The following is a 13,848-nucleotide window of genomic DNA, read 5'->3' as shown; positions in this document are numbered from 1 at the left end:
TGGCACATGGCACAGATGTGCCCGGAGCCTGCCTGCAAGCCCCCCATTCATGTTCCACTTTTCAGTGAGCTCGCTCCCTCCCTTTCCCCGCTCCCCTCCCCCAAATACACAAAAGAGGGCTATAAAGCAGGACTTTTTTTTTTTTTTTTCTCCACGGGAATAAAAGGTTAGCCTTCCTTCCTTTCTGCTTGTCTATTCTTGGCCTAAACTCGGCAATGGAAAGAGAGTGGAAGCGGTCAAGCTACCCCAGTTCATGACCCAGGGGACACTCCTTCGGCCAGAATTGCCCTCATTTGCTCTTTCTGTTGCGGTGGTTGTAGCGAAACCTCTAAAACGCCAAGCAGCCACCCCAAAAGTCCTGCTGGGAAAGGATTCCTGCACACAGGTGAGCGAGGCATTAAAGGTTATCTTACTCAACCCCCTTCAACGGAAGAGGAGGACACGGAGGCCCGAAGGGGTGAAGGAAGATACCCAGACCACACAGAGAACTTGCTGGGCGTGGGGGATGCTCTGGGGCCCCGTCCTTACGGGCGACGAGAAAAACAAAGCATCTTACCGTCGTCCAAGTAGGTCTGGTCCAAATTCTGCTCCTGCTTAATTGTCACTCCTGCGGGTAATACTTCCTTTTGGTCACTGACCGGGGGTCCGTTTTTGGCGGCTCTTTGGCTGGTGGCATTCTGCTGCTGAATGACCGTGGGGTAGGACCCCGGGCTCAGCCTCTGACCTTGACTGGCGGGGGGCGGGCCGGGCCTGGCGGTGCCGGGCGCGAAATTCTCGCAGTACATGATGTGCTGGAATTCCTGGTGGCCACCGCAGCGCAGCTGCTGGCCGGTGGGCGAGTAGTGGATCACCGGCGAGGCCTGCTGGTTGGCCGGAGAGGAGTGCAGCAGGCTGGAGCTCTGGCCCTGGGAGCCGGCGTGCACCAGCACGGAGCGGTGGGCGTCCGCCAGGGACAGGGGGGCGGCCATGAGGGCCGGCTGCTGGTAGCCCAGCAGGCTGGGGCTCAGGCTCTTGCTCCGCTGGTAGAGGACGGCCGCTGGGTTCTGCTGCTGGTAGCGGGCGTCGGGGGACGAGAGCCCCGAGCGGAACTGTTGGCAGGGCGCCATGGTGGCCACGAGGCAGGAGGGGGACTCAGCCACCATCGGGTGCTGCGGGTAGTAAGGCTGGCTCCCCAGGCCCCCGTGGGCCGGGCTGCAGATCAAGGTGGGGTCGTATTCGTCGGTGGGCTCCGTCTTGATGGCTGGGACTGGGCGACAGAGAAGCACAGGGGGCGGGCCTTCTTAGTGAGCCACAGGGGTGCACGGTGGGGGGGGGGATTAGTGGACTGCGGCTGGGGACGCGGCCTTGGGCGGCCACGTAGGTGGGAGCAGACCCTTGGGCTCTGTCATTTATCAGCCTCGGACAAGAGCCTCCCTGTGTACCTGTCTCAGAAGCCCGAAATTTTACCCTGAGCGATGAGAGTCGCAAGGCGGCTGGCAGGTGCGTCTCAGCCCCGGGGTGTTTGCAGGCTCTTCCCCGGGGCAGAGCTTAGGGACGAAGGCTTAACGTTACAGTCCCCTCCAGCCCCCTCCTCCACCTTCTCTCGCAGTTCACACCGCCTTTCCCTGCTTGTCGTCCTCGGAAACGTGTATCACCTGGAATGCTCTGGGTCTTTCATGTGCCATCGTTAGCTGAACCACCCCCACTCCAGACTGTCAGCTCCCCAAACGGAGGATTTTTTTGGTCTGCTTTGTTCAATGCTGCGTCCCTAGCACCGAAAACGATGCCTGGCACTCCACCGACACTCAGATATTTTCTGGAAACAGGAATGACTGAACAGTGGGGTGGGGTCCACCTCCTCAGTTCTGTAGTATTCTGGGGGAAAGGAAACCTGCTGGCCTGAGCCTCAGTTTCCCCATCGGTCATAGTAACCAGCATACCTACCCCATGGGGTTGTGGGGAAGGTGAACTGAGACGTGTGGAAAGTACTTAGCACGGTGGCCGGTATACAGTAGGTGCTCAAGGCTTACTGTTGTCGCTATTATCGTCTTACCACCATCGGTATTGTAGCAGTTCCTGTCCCTCTCCCTCCCTAGGGCGGTCACCAGAACTTGTGTTTCTCCAGAATCCTTTACTAAAGCATTGCCAGCCCCAGGAGTTGAGGAACCAGTCCCCTCCCTGGATCGAATGAAGTGGTGACAGGACTGTCATCAAGGGGGGGACCCGCCAGGTGTCAGGGAGCAGGGCAGCAAGGAGGTTCTGGAGCTAGAGCAAACGGCAGCAAACCAGGAATCGTCTCCCAAGGTGCCCTTCGAAGACGTGCGCTTCAGCCCCTGGCCGACCTGGGGGACTGAATTCTCGCTCAGGCCATGCTCGGACAGGCGGGTGCCAACGCCAGGCCCAGGGAGGCCTCCTGACCACAAGCACGAGGTGGGAAGGCCGCAGAACACAATGGAAAACCTCTCTGCCAACAAGGATCATTGAACTGAGGTCTAGAACCTCCCCAGAGATTCTCCCCCCACCCCCCCGAGTTTGGGGGCCCTGAAGGCCACCGCCACTGGCTGCATGTCAAGTCAGTCCTGGGACGGTCCAATGGCCAAAGGGGCCATGGAAACCGGTGGACACGCTCCACCAAAGCCAAGCCCCGCCAAGCCTGGGCTGCTGGGACAGCCCCCTTGGTCTGATGCTTCCAGCAGCCCAGAGGCTCCGTGTGAAACTGCCACAGGATGGAAATTATACCCTGGGCGACAGTCTCAGATTACAGGCTCCCAATCCCGGAAAGGTGGCTAATAGGTCTGGGGCAGCCTTGGGAGGCATGCAGGCCATTTCTGCAGCCCTGGTTATAATCTGCCGTGTCAATAATATCCATATGACCCACTCTCTGAATCTCCTGTGATCAGTATTATCCTTTATCGGAATCCCCCATTTGAACATGAGCTCCAACGAGGGTGGGGATTTTTACGTTTTGTTCACGACGGTGTCTCCAAGCCAACCACAGTGTGGGGCCCTTGGATATTTTCTGGACAAATGAATGAATGCAACATGGCCCTTGTCACTCGTCTTCTGACAGTGGTGCTTTGTGGGAATGAGACGTCCCGGCCGGCTGTCCACCCAGGAGCTCTAGGTGGCCACGGGTGACTACCTACTGTCAAGAGTCTGCAGGTTTCCGGCCACGTTCGCTTACCCAATCATGATCGGATCTAAGCCACGGACAGGGGGCGCCAGCTTTGCACCCTTCTGTTGAACAAGTCCCCACGTGCCTCTCTCCTACTCTGCCCTCCCGAAGAAAAATATTCACAATAACATGTGTTAAGGTCATTCATACCCGCTTACCGTGCGCTGGGCTGAGCGCTTCACGTGCATTTGACTTCGGTAAATCTTATAAGGAAGGTGCCACTTGACAGATGAGGAAATGGAGGCTCAGAGAGGTTGAGCCACCTGCCCAAGGTCAACCAGCTGAAAGCAGACCTCGTGTGTCCTTACCGCACGCCCGTGCTGCCTTTCACCACCAAAGGGGCCCTCGGAGAAGATTCCTTACCTGGGTGGTAAGTAAAGTGCTGAGGTTGACTCCGTTTTCTTTTCCCATTGATGACGTAGAAGTTGACCTTCACCGATGCACGGATGTGCTTGTTTCGATATTCAGGGATCTCAACAAAAAGCATGTTCTGGAAGGAAGGAGCCACCGTTAACTGCAACAACGTCTAAATTCCTACACAAGGCCCCAAGCACATCAAGCCAGCCCATCTTACAGGAGTCAAGACACTCTGTACGTTTGCAGGCGAAACACTATTTAAGGGGAACTGGACTCTTTAGCTGCAGCAAAGAAAGGGTTGCCACTTACTGTATTCAAGTGCATTATGATGTCACAGTTACAAACCAGGGGGTCTGGTGCTCAATAAATTGCTCGATTTGTTTCTTAATTCAGTACCTCCCGAGTGCCCGTTAGGTCCAAAGCACTGGGACTTTGATGAGGGAGGGGGAAGAGAAAGAAGGAAAGAGAGCACGAGGGAGGCGGGAGGGAACACAGGGTGCTCAGTCGTCTCGTCTGTGTGCTTACAGGCTGGCTCTTGTCTTTATCCACCGTGGCTTCCATTTCCCAAATTTGCTGCCCATCTGGAAAGAGTTCAAAAAGACACACTTTGAAGGAACTACTAGAAGCCAAAGATTTAAGACCCAAACTCATCACGCCTTGTGTTTATCTTGGTTTACGTGTTGTATCATTTCAGCAAGGGACATCCGTGTGTTTGCGGTAGGCATGTCTATTTGAACATACGTGGCTTATGTACATGTGTGTATGTTTCTTTTTCCAAATGGAATGCATGCTGACAGTAGAAAACTGGGCAACAGTAGAAAACAAGGAAAAGAACGGAAAGCGCCCATCATCCCAATGCCATTATTTTCCCAGTGTTTGAATGTCTATATATCTTTCTTGAAAACAGAGATAGTACTGTATGCTTTGTGCAACCACAGGCTGTTTCCAAAATGTCCCACACGCCAAGACTGTCACAGGGGCCCCGTTACAGAACACTGACTGCCCCAGACATGCCTTCTTGATCGTCTGGGAACACAGGTGGCTTGCATATTCTGTCTCAAACAATGTCCTGGCTTGAGAAACCTTGGACAGGGGGGGACAAGAGCCCAACCCCCCCCCCACACACACTCTGCAGTCAACAGCCTACATTTCAACGTGACTCATTATAATCATCGATGAGAGGTCTTTCTCAGGAGTGAGCTCTCTTTCCCTGGAGGAGAAGACTAGCTCCCCAGTTTGGGGCCAACAACTTGGGCCAAACAAAACTCTGCATTCGCAAATAACAGATTTCTTTTTCTGACCACCTACATTGGCCATTGGGCAGTTTTCGACGGAAACAAATCATTTCCACAAGTGTTTCCAGGGTGTTTTGTGGAACGCTGGCTCTGAAGAATATTAAATGGGTTTATGAGGACCAGAAACAAATTCTAAAGCTAATAAGCATTTGGAAAATGCTGAGTCAATGTCAAATGGGTTTCTTTACTGCAGGACTTTTCAGAGCCTTTAATCTGCTCGTGTGCGGTGTAACTCTCCGAGGTGGGCTGGAGTAAGTACCACGTCCCGACATTTGGCCACGGAAGCCCTCTCCCCTGTTTTAAGCACAACTGTTAACATCTTCTGTGACAGGTTAGATTTGAATCCATAATGTCTCGGCTCTCAAGCTTTGCCCAAAGAAATGTGGTTTCTAAGCATTATTTGAACTTCCTCGTATAGAACATATTTCCCAAAATACTAATTAATAAGGTCCTGTGATTGCTACCCAAGCTGACGCAATGTAGATAACCTTAACAACATGTAGACAATGAACTAGCTGGAGCCTTCTGTAACCATGAAGTCTGCAAGTCTTGACCTTACGGTTCTAGTAGATGCAACTCCTGAAATGATTAAGGGAGACATGGGTTTATGTCAAAAAGGGAACAGGAAGAGGCAATCAACGTACCAACTCCCACCATGACGGGAGGGACCAAGTTAGAGTTGCTGCTGTCTCCCCAACAACCGAGACATCGCAGTGCCCATGAACATCTCATGTCTGAGCATTCCCAAGTGGTGGCAGCTAGCATCAGCCACCGCTCAAAAGAAAGCAAGAAAGGACAGATGGACGGATGTCAAGGAATTTGAAGTTAGGTCATCAAGACAGGGCACTTTCCTGGGGAAAAGCTCGGGAGAGGACTAGACAGAAAAAAATTCTTATCCCTTTAGCAAAGACAGGTCAAAGATCATCCGCCAGAGAACTATGTCCCTCCCAGCGGTGGTTATAAATGGGGCGTGGTCCTTGTCAAAAGTGCATTCTTGGGGCGCGCGGGGGGCTCAGTCAGTTAAGCGCCCGACTCTTGATTTAGGATCAGGTCACGATCCCACCGTTCGTGAGATCGAACCCTGCGTGGGACTCTGAGCTGACAGCACAAAGCCTGCTTGGGGTTCTCTCCCCCCTCTCTCCCTCTCTCTCTCTCTCTCCCTCTCTTTCAAAAATAAATAAACATTTTTTTAAAAAAAGAACGTTCTTGTTTACTAACTGCAATGTGAGCTCAAAGTCAGAAGATTAATAAACTAACGGAGGAAACGAACAATAATGTGTTGATGCTCTAGCCTCTCGTTGGCTGAGTTGAGTTCTATCACCAATAATCTCATTTCCCTGTATGACTCTGACCCACTTTGAAAAGGAAGGACCATTTTCAGGAGTCTCATAATTGGGAGGAAAGGGAGAAGTAGTCGGAAAAGTGATCAGGATGCACTAAGCTGGGCCTGGCAAGCCAGCTCTCTTCCCCACTCACGCCAGCAAGTGAAGGGCAAAGCACAAAACAGCAGTGCAGTGAAAGCATGTCGCCAGGCAGGGGGTTCTCATAGGGTCTCTTCTCCTGGGCCAGGGACCCAAGAGGAACAAGAGGGAGCCTTTCCCCCATCTCTGGTGGGTATACCTAATAAGTAAAATTCCACCAACTAACAGCCATAGAATTCCAGTGCACAGGTACTTGGTTGGCTGTTTTTTGTTTTTTTTTTTTCCTTAATATTTATTCATTCTTGAGAGACAGAGACAGAGCATGAGCAGGGGAGGGACGCAGAGAGAGGGAGACACAGAATCCGAAGCAGCCTCCGGGCTCCGAGCTGTCAGCACAGATCCCGACGCGGGGCTCGAACTCACAAACCGTGGGACCATCACGTGAGCCGGAGTTGGACGCTCGGCCGACTGAGCCACCCAGGCTCCACTCCAGGGCGCAGGTGCTTGGAACTACCCTTAGAAATTAGCCAGCCCCACACCATCAGATGGGGAAAGTGAGGCCCAGGGAAGGAATGGGGGTTTGTCCAAAGGCAGGAGGTGGGCAGTCCCTAAATCACGGTCTTCAAGCAACAGGGGCAGTGCAATGAGAGAGATGCGGTCGAGTAGAAAAGCCCCAGGTTATCAAGCGAGACAGGGTGACCAGCTTCCTGGGAGGCCGACGGAGGGTCCTATGTAGGTAAGATCTTTCTAGGGTCACATCCACCGCAAAGGTTCAGGCCCATCTTCTCAAACCCTGCCCCCCTCTGCTCCCCCTGTGCCTCCAGCAGCCTTGAAGGTCCTGCACAACCTGCTTCGGCCTCTCCAGGCACCACTTTGACCACCCCAGTGGTCAGGAGAAGTGGCAGCTATTGGTTACGAGCACAATCTATATGCAAAGCACCCCCTCAAAACACCTCGCAGGTATGGACTTGTCTAACGCATACGGCAACCCCATGCCGCAGGTCTGGGGTTTTGATAGGTGAGGACACCAGGCACAGAGAGGCAAAAGCAGTGGCCCAAGGATGCACAGCTACCGGTTGGGGAAGCCAGATTTGAGCCCAAGCAGCTGACCCTTAGAACCAGTGCTCCTTACCCCGTGACGTGGTGTGGTTTCAGATCCCAAGCAACTTCTCTGCCAGGACAGTGAAGGACACTGGGCAGGCATTCCAGGGGGCTCATGTTTCCAGAATCGGCTGCAGTCCCTCCCAGGAAAGCCAAGCCACAGCCCCCATGGCACCCCAGGCAACCCTCACCCCCCTCTGTCACCATGAGACCGTGCACCTGCCTCCCCCGTTCTCTCTCCAGGACAACCTCAGATGTCGCGCCCTCCTCGTTCCGTACCCCCGTACTCAGCCATCTGTCAGCACAGCCGGAATTAAGAGAGCGCCATAAATTACAATCACTGTCCAGTATGTGCTGGGGCAGATCGCCTCTTCCGAGAAGGCAGAGGTCCCTCGACAGATGCGTGGCTGAACGGGATGGGGTACACACATCCAGCAGAACGGCACCCAGCCTCGGAAAGGAAGCGAATTCTGGCACACGCAATGACGCAGACAGACCCCGGACACATAATGCTAAGTGACACAGGCCCAACCCAGAAGGACAAATGATATAACCCCGCTTGCACCAAGTACATAGAATAGGCAGATCCACAGAGACAGAGAGCAGAAGGCAGGTCTCCAGAGGCTCAGGGGGAGGGGGCGGTTATTACTTAACGGGTACAGAGTTTCTGTTTCGAAATTCCAGAATGTTCTGAAAATTGGTAGTGGTGACCGTGAGTGGTGACGGTACAATATACTGAACGTATTTAATGCCACTGAATTATATGCTTACAAATGGCTACAATCATCAATATTAGCATAACACATATTTTACCACAATTTCTGTATTTTTTAAAGAATCGTTGGCCTCACCCTAGAGACCAGGCCTGTTTTTCGACCTGTCGGGTGGCTTCGAGTTTTTTTAATTAGCTGCTGCCATTTCAAAATGAGACCTCAGGGGCGCCTGGGTGGCTCAGGTGGTTGAGCATCCAACCGCAGCTCAGGTCATGATTTTGCGGTTTGTGGGTTCGAGCCCCACGTCGGGCTCAGTGCTGACAGCTCGGAGCCTGGAGCCCGCTTCGGATTCTGTCTTCTTCTCTCTCTCTCTCTCTCTGCCCCTCCCCCGCTCGCCCTGTCTCTTTCTCTCTCTCAAAAATAAACGAACATTAAGAAAAAATTCAAAATGAGATTTCACCTAAAAATGCAGACTTTGCTCTTGTAAAAAAAAAAAAAAAAAAAAATTCAGAAGATCTGACGTCCTGGGCACCCACGCAGGGTGTGGCCTCTTCAGACAGGGCCTCCTCCCGGCTCCCCACCCCCCACCTCTCCTTTACCTTCTGTGCCCCCACCCTGAGGGCCTCTGAGAGGGACAGGAGCCGCCTCCCACACCATGGGGAGGAGGACGGTCAGCTTTCTGCACCAGCCCCTCCACTGCGCTGTATCTGAGGTTCTCCCCCAAGACTGCACATTTTGTCCAGAAAACACCATCGCCCAAGATAGGTCAGTGTCTTTCTCTGCTGCCCTACCCCCTCCCCCACCCAGAGCAAGGGCCCCCTGGCTGTCAGGACAGGAAAACACCTGGCTTTCCCTCCCCCCGGGCCCCAGGCCCCTTGCTCCAAGGACTTGACCTTCTCTTCTCTTCAGAATCACAACCACGTGTCCAGGAGAGCCCCTGTGTGTCCACAAGCTGGGCCGCGGAGGGATGTCCCTATATGGCCACTCGCTCACAAACCCTCCGTCCTCCCAGCCACCTTCCTTCGCTCCGGCCAGGGCAAACAGGACCCGCCAGGCAGCACTTGCCTTCGGAGGCTTCTGCAGCAAGATGGCCTGTGTCCTCACCCCTGGCCTGGGCAGGCCCCATGCAGCCTGGCTCTGGGCGGCAGGTCGGGAGAAAAGCCTGCTCACTCCAGTGTTTCCTGTCGAACCTTCAGCTACACGTCCGCTGTAACCCGAGCCATCCCGGGCACCTTCTGTGGCCAAAATACAGTCCTCTGTGGCACCACGATGCTGTCCCCTTTATTCCTGCAAACCTTGAACTCCAGGGCAGACAGACCCAGCTAGCAATTCTTGCATTTTTAGGGGAAATCTCCTTTTGACGTGGCAGCACCTAATTAGAGGTTTTTTAACCTAATACCCTGCAGGCCCAGTGGCCCAATTAGCTATGTGGGCTTGGATAAGACACTCTACCTCTCTCTGCCTCTTATCCAAAATATGGGGACAATCACAGTACCTATACCTCATTGGTTTGTTCCTAGACAGACACACAGCACAGAATAAACGTTCAACAGACATTGGTGAGCATGATTATTATGGCCGGTGGCAATGTATTATTTAAATACTGTCTTGTCACTGCGTGCATATGTTCTACACAATGTATTATTGGGGGGGGGGGGACCACAAGCGTATTTTAACCAGAAAAGAATACACATTTCTCGACTTGTCATTATAAATTATAAATATTCTTGCCTGAGGGCACGGGTGGAGGGAATTCACAAAGGGACAGTGCCTGTTACAGAAAGCAGGTGTGCGTGATGCCTGACTTCTTGCCTCTCAGATGGGTCTTTTCACCATTACCTAAATTTTAAAAGGGCAGAGAGCTCCCAGAAGTGAGAAACCAAAACCTGAATCATGAGCCAAACCCAGGGGCCTGGCCTCTTCCTTTTGGGCATCAGAAGCCCAGAGGGCAGCTTTGGGAGTCCAGCCTAGTTGTGCATCTCAAGTGGGATCTACCCTGGGCTCTGAACAGACGTGTCCCCAACAGGAACTGGAAGCTGACCCTGCTGTCCTCCTCAATTTTAGGTAGCACGTAGAAGGCACGCTCAAGGGAGCTGGTCTCTACGGGAAGGGTATGATTTGCAAAATACCTCAAGACCACTTCTCTGGGCTCATCTTTCCTTCCCCCCGCCCCCGAGTCCCCTAGCACACAAGTCCTGAGGTTTCACCAAGAGGACACAGTAATCCCATCCTCTGAATTGAGCTCCCAGGAGGCAGAGGAACACACAGTAAATGCTGGCAGGGCTCTCTCGGCCTGAGCTCACTCTCTCCAGGTTCAAGTTCAATCATTGCTATTTCCTCGCTGCGTGGCCTCTGGAGTGGTAGCTTGACCTCTCTGTGCCTCAGTTTCCTCCTAAGCACAGGGAAAGCTCATTTACCAGCTTCAAAGACTTGGCAAAAATGCAAACACATTCTATGTAAAGTCCTTAGCAAAATGCTCAGCCCATAGTGAGGATTGCCATCATTATTAGTTTAGAATTTGGTGTCTCCTAGGTCTGACCCTGGGGAGAAAGAATCGGCTGATCATCTTGACCCAAGGGTTCTGGTGGGTGTCCCGGTTCGTTGTGTCATTGTATTGCATCACAACTCTCATCGTGAAGAAATAAAATGGCCACAGAAAGTATTCGTTGATAGGGGGCTGAAGCAATTATGGGCCCTCCATCCTGGGGGGGGGGGCGGTTATCGGGTAGATTAGGTATAGGAACACCGGGCGGCACTCAGAATAAGCATGATCATATCCTCTGCCCTGGAAACGTGCCCCTGTTACATTAAAAAGCAGGAATCGTTAAGTACTAGAGACCAGAGAATGCGTGCCCCACACTGCCCATGCGGTTACACCCCTGAGACCAGACCGGATGGACAAGCTGAGACACGCACGTCTTCTGGAACGCCATTCAAAGAACGGGGTGGAAATACACTGTGTGCATTTTTCAGTATTTCTTAAGATAGAGCTTTTCTCTTATGGACAAGTATATGGCAACTGTATGTTGACCAGCCTGTCTCCCAGGAGCCCTCTGGGGCCACCGTCTCAGACGGAAGCCAGGCATGGACCACTAGCAACGAGCGAGCTCCTACCGCGGGGCAGGCCCTGAGCAGGTTGCTGGGACCGGGACATGAGCCACACATGCCTCCCTGCTCCCCATAGGCCCACGAGAGCTCAGAAGGGAGGACCCATGGTTCTTCACCTCTCCTGGGACAGGGACCCTGCCTCCTTCCTCAGCTTCCCTCCAGGCCCACTGGCCTTCTCCATCCCCCCCACCCCCCCGGCCCCCCGCAATAACCACACTCACTCTCCTGCGGGCCTCACTCAGACCAGTTCTTCCCAGCTTTCCGGCACCGCTCAGGAGCTCCCCCTGGACCTGTCCCCACCGTCTTTCATTTTCTGCTCCCGCCTCCCATCCTCTGACCTCATTTTCTCAGCCTGTTGGTTCTCTCTCTCTCCCCTGCTAGGCCGTGGGCTTCCGGGAGGGGTACCACGCACCTGTCTTGTTCTCTGCTCTGTCCCAGCACTGCCACGTCCGGCCCGCCACGAGCGCTCGGTAAACACCAGCGGAATAAATGCACAGAGCGTCCTCAGGATTCCCTAGGGCTTGGCCCACAGCCACACCGCTGGCCTCTCCAGCGAAAAGACCCCCCAAAGCGATCGCCAAGCCCTTTGCGAAGAATCCTTTTTGGGAACTGAGTGGGGGGGCGGGAGGCACCCAGAATAACAGCCCAGACACAGAATCCCACACAACCAGAGCACTCGGGTCAAGATGATCGGCCAATTCTTTGTCCCCAGAGTCAGACCTAGGAGACACCAGATGCTCTCCAATCCACACCCCCCCGACCCAGACCCCAGGTCTGGGACCCTGGGAAACCCTGCCCAGAACAGAAGAGGCCCGAGATGACCAAGGTCGCTTCTGCTGCTCCGGGCCGAGACGAAGTGAGGACTCCGGTCCCTTGCGCAGATGTCTGGGCAAACTTCCCCGTCCTAAATTAACAGGGACTGGCAGCCAGCACGAAAAGGGCCCTTCCAAGTCTTACTCAGAGGGGAAGAGCAAAAAGAGCCAGGTTCTTTGGGCAAAGGGGTTAGGTCTAAAGAAGACTTAGCAAGACTCTGCAAGAATTAAACAAACACGGGGTGGAGGGGGTGCCTGGTTCAATCGACGGGTCAGCCTGCGTGGTAGGCGGGCCGCTGTGCCAGAGGCACAGGCCCCAGTAGCCAGCGCATCCGTGGACCGGCGGCCACTACCCTGCAGGTGGTTTAATGTCCGCTTTGCAGATGGCTCCCGGGCCCAAAGTGCCAGGAAGCTGGACGGCTGGCATCGGGTCTGGGCCGGCGTCTTAGCAGTCAGCCCGGATGAGCCACGGGCTCCTGTCAGCACTCGAAGGAGAAAGAAGGGAGCTTTCAGAAGGAAAAAAGCGAATCCGTCCTCACTCAGGCCGTGAGCACTGCACTGGGCTCGAGGCAAATGTGGAGGAAATCAAAGTGTCAGTTTGTGTTAGGAAACCACGCGTGATGCTTCCCAGTCCTGGCCCTGCGTTTTAAAAATTAGCTAAATGAAGACGGCTGAAGTCATTCCAGTCTGCTCTTTTCACGACTGCGAACGAGCAGAAAAACGTGTGCTCCCTGGGTGTGGGGGCTGAACGAGCCGAGCAGATGGGGGCTGGGGATCAGGAGTGTCCCACAGCTTAGGATGTCGCCCACCCGCAATGCATCTGCAATGCCCAAATGCATCTGCTGGGGGGTGGAGAGGAAATGCCTTGATTCCCAGCATCCTGCTTCTCCTGATGTCCCATCACCTTTTCGGCGGGCTCAGTCCCTCCGTCCCCCCCCCCCAACCCCGGACAACTTCACTGGGGGCTCGCAGCACCTTCTGCTTGCGCCCCCCAACCCCTGAGTCCATGCATTCTTCCAGATTGCCAGAACCATCTTAACGAGCTAAATTAGATCACGTCCCTCCCCTGCTTAGGACAAGAGCTACCGGTTTTTATGTTGTAATAAAATCCAAAATCCTCCTCCGTGCCTACAGACCCTGGCATGATCTAACCACGTCTCCCCCCACCCGCCCCGCCCCAGAGACCTCTCCAGGCTCTGTCGGTGTCAGACTCCCCCCTGCTCTCAGGCTGCACCCGCGGCCTGGCCTGCTTTCATTTCCTCCAACACCCCAGGCTCATCCCCAGGCTGGGACTACGGCACTGGGCGGCTATTTCTGCCTGAGACCCTCTTCCAATAGGTCACTGTAGCTCCCTCTTTTCTGCTCGAGGCCTCTGCGCAAAGCCACCTCCTCAGGGAAGCCTTCCCTGATCACACCCCACCCCCCCGGGTTCCCAGATTTAACAGATAAAAATGTAGGACGTCCGGTTCAATTCGATTTCCAGCAGACAGCTGATGCTTTTTTACTACAAGAATTGCCAAGCCCTGTGCCACTGCAGGGGACATGCTCATACTAAAGAAATGTGTTGACTGAGATCTGAATTTAACTGAGCCTCCTCCATGCATCCCCGTCTGAGCCCACTGCCTCGCTCCTATGGCCTGGGGGCGCTGTCTTCAGAGCACTTCCCCCCCCCCCTCCTCATAAACAAGTTTGGGACTGTCCGCCCCCTGAGAGCAGGGACCTCATCTGTCATGCATCCCCAGGGCTGGCACAGAACCTGCGCACGGTAGGTGTTCAGTAAATACCTGGGGAGTGGCGAGGCTGAAAGGGCACTGCTGGGTCGTTTGCCACAGAGGCTGGGCTGCAGGGCGCCTCTCCTCAGTGATGAGCTGTATCCAGCCCCGTGCC

At 54.1% G+C, this 13,848-nt stretch overlaps 1 protein-coding gene across 7 annotated transcripts in view; it reads right to left on the bottom strand.

Annotated features, from left to right (window-relative positions):
* The window catches only part of NFATC2 (nuclear factor of activated T cells 2), a 160,135-nt gene that overhangs the window by 41,131 nt on the left and 105,156 nt on the right, over window positions 1-13,848 (bottom strand). For all 7 annotated transcript variants that reach the window (XM_045444220.1, XM_045444222.1, XM_045444217.1 and 4 more), the window contains exons 7-9: window positions 4,037-4,092; window positions 3,518-3,644; window positions 557-1,246 (exon numbers count right to left, since the gene is read on the bottom strand). In XM_045444220.1, the coding sequence (XP_045300176.1) occupies window positions 557-1,246; window positions 3,518-3,644; window positions 4,037-4,092 (873 nt within the window). The remainder of the gene's footprint in view (window positions 1-556; window positions 1,247-3,517; window positions 3,645-4,036; window positions 4,093-13,848) is intronic.

The sequence above is a fragment of the Leopardus geoffroyi genome, chromosome A3 (genome assembly GCF_018350155.1).
Source record: "Leopardus geoffroyi isolate Oge1 chromosome A3, O.geoffroyi_Oge1_pat1.0, whole genome shotgun sequence".
Taxonomy (NCBI): Eukaryota; Metazoa; Chordata; class Mammalia; order Carnivora; family Felidae; genus Leopardus; species Leopardus geoffroyi.
Note: the sequence above shows the minus strand (reverse complement) of the source record. Positions and strands in the feature narration are given on the sequence as shown.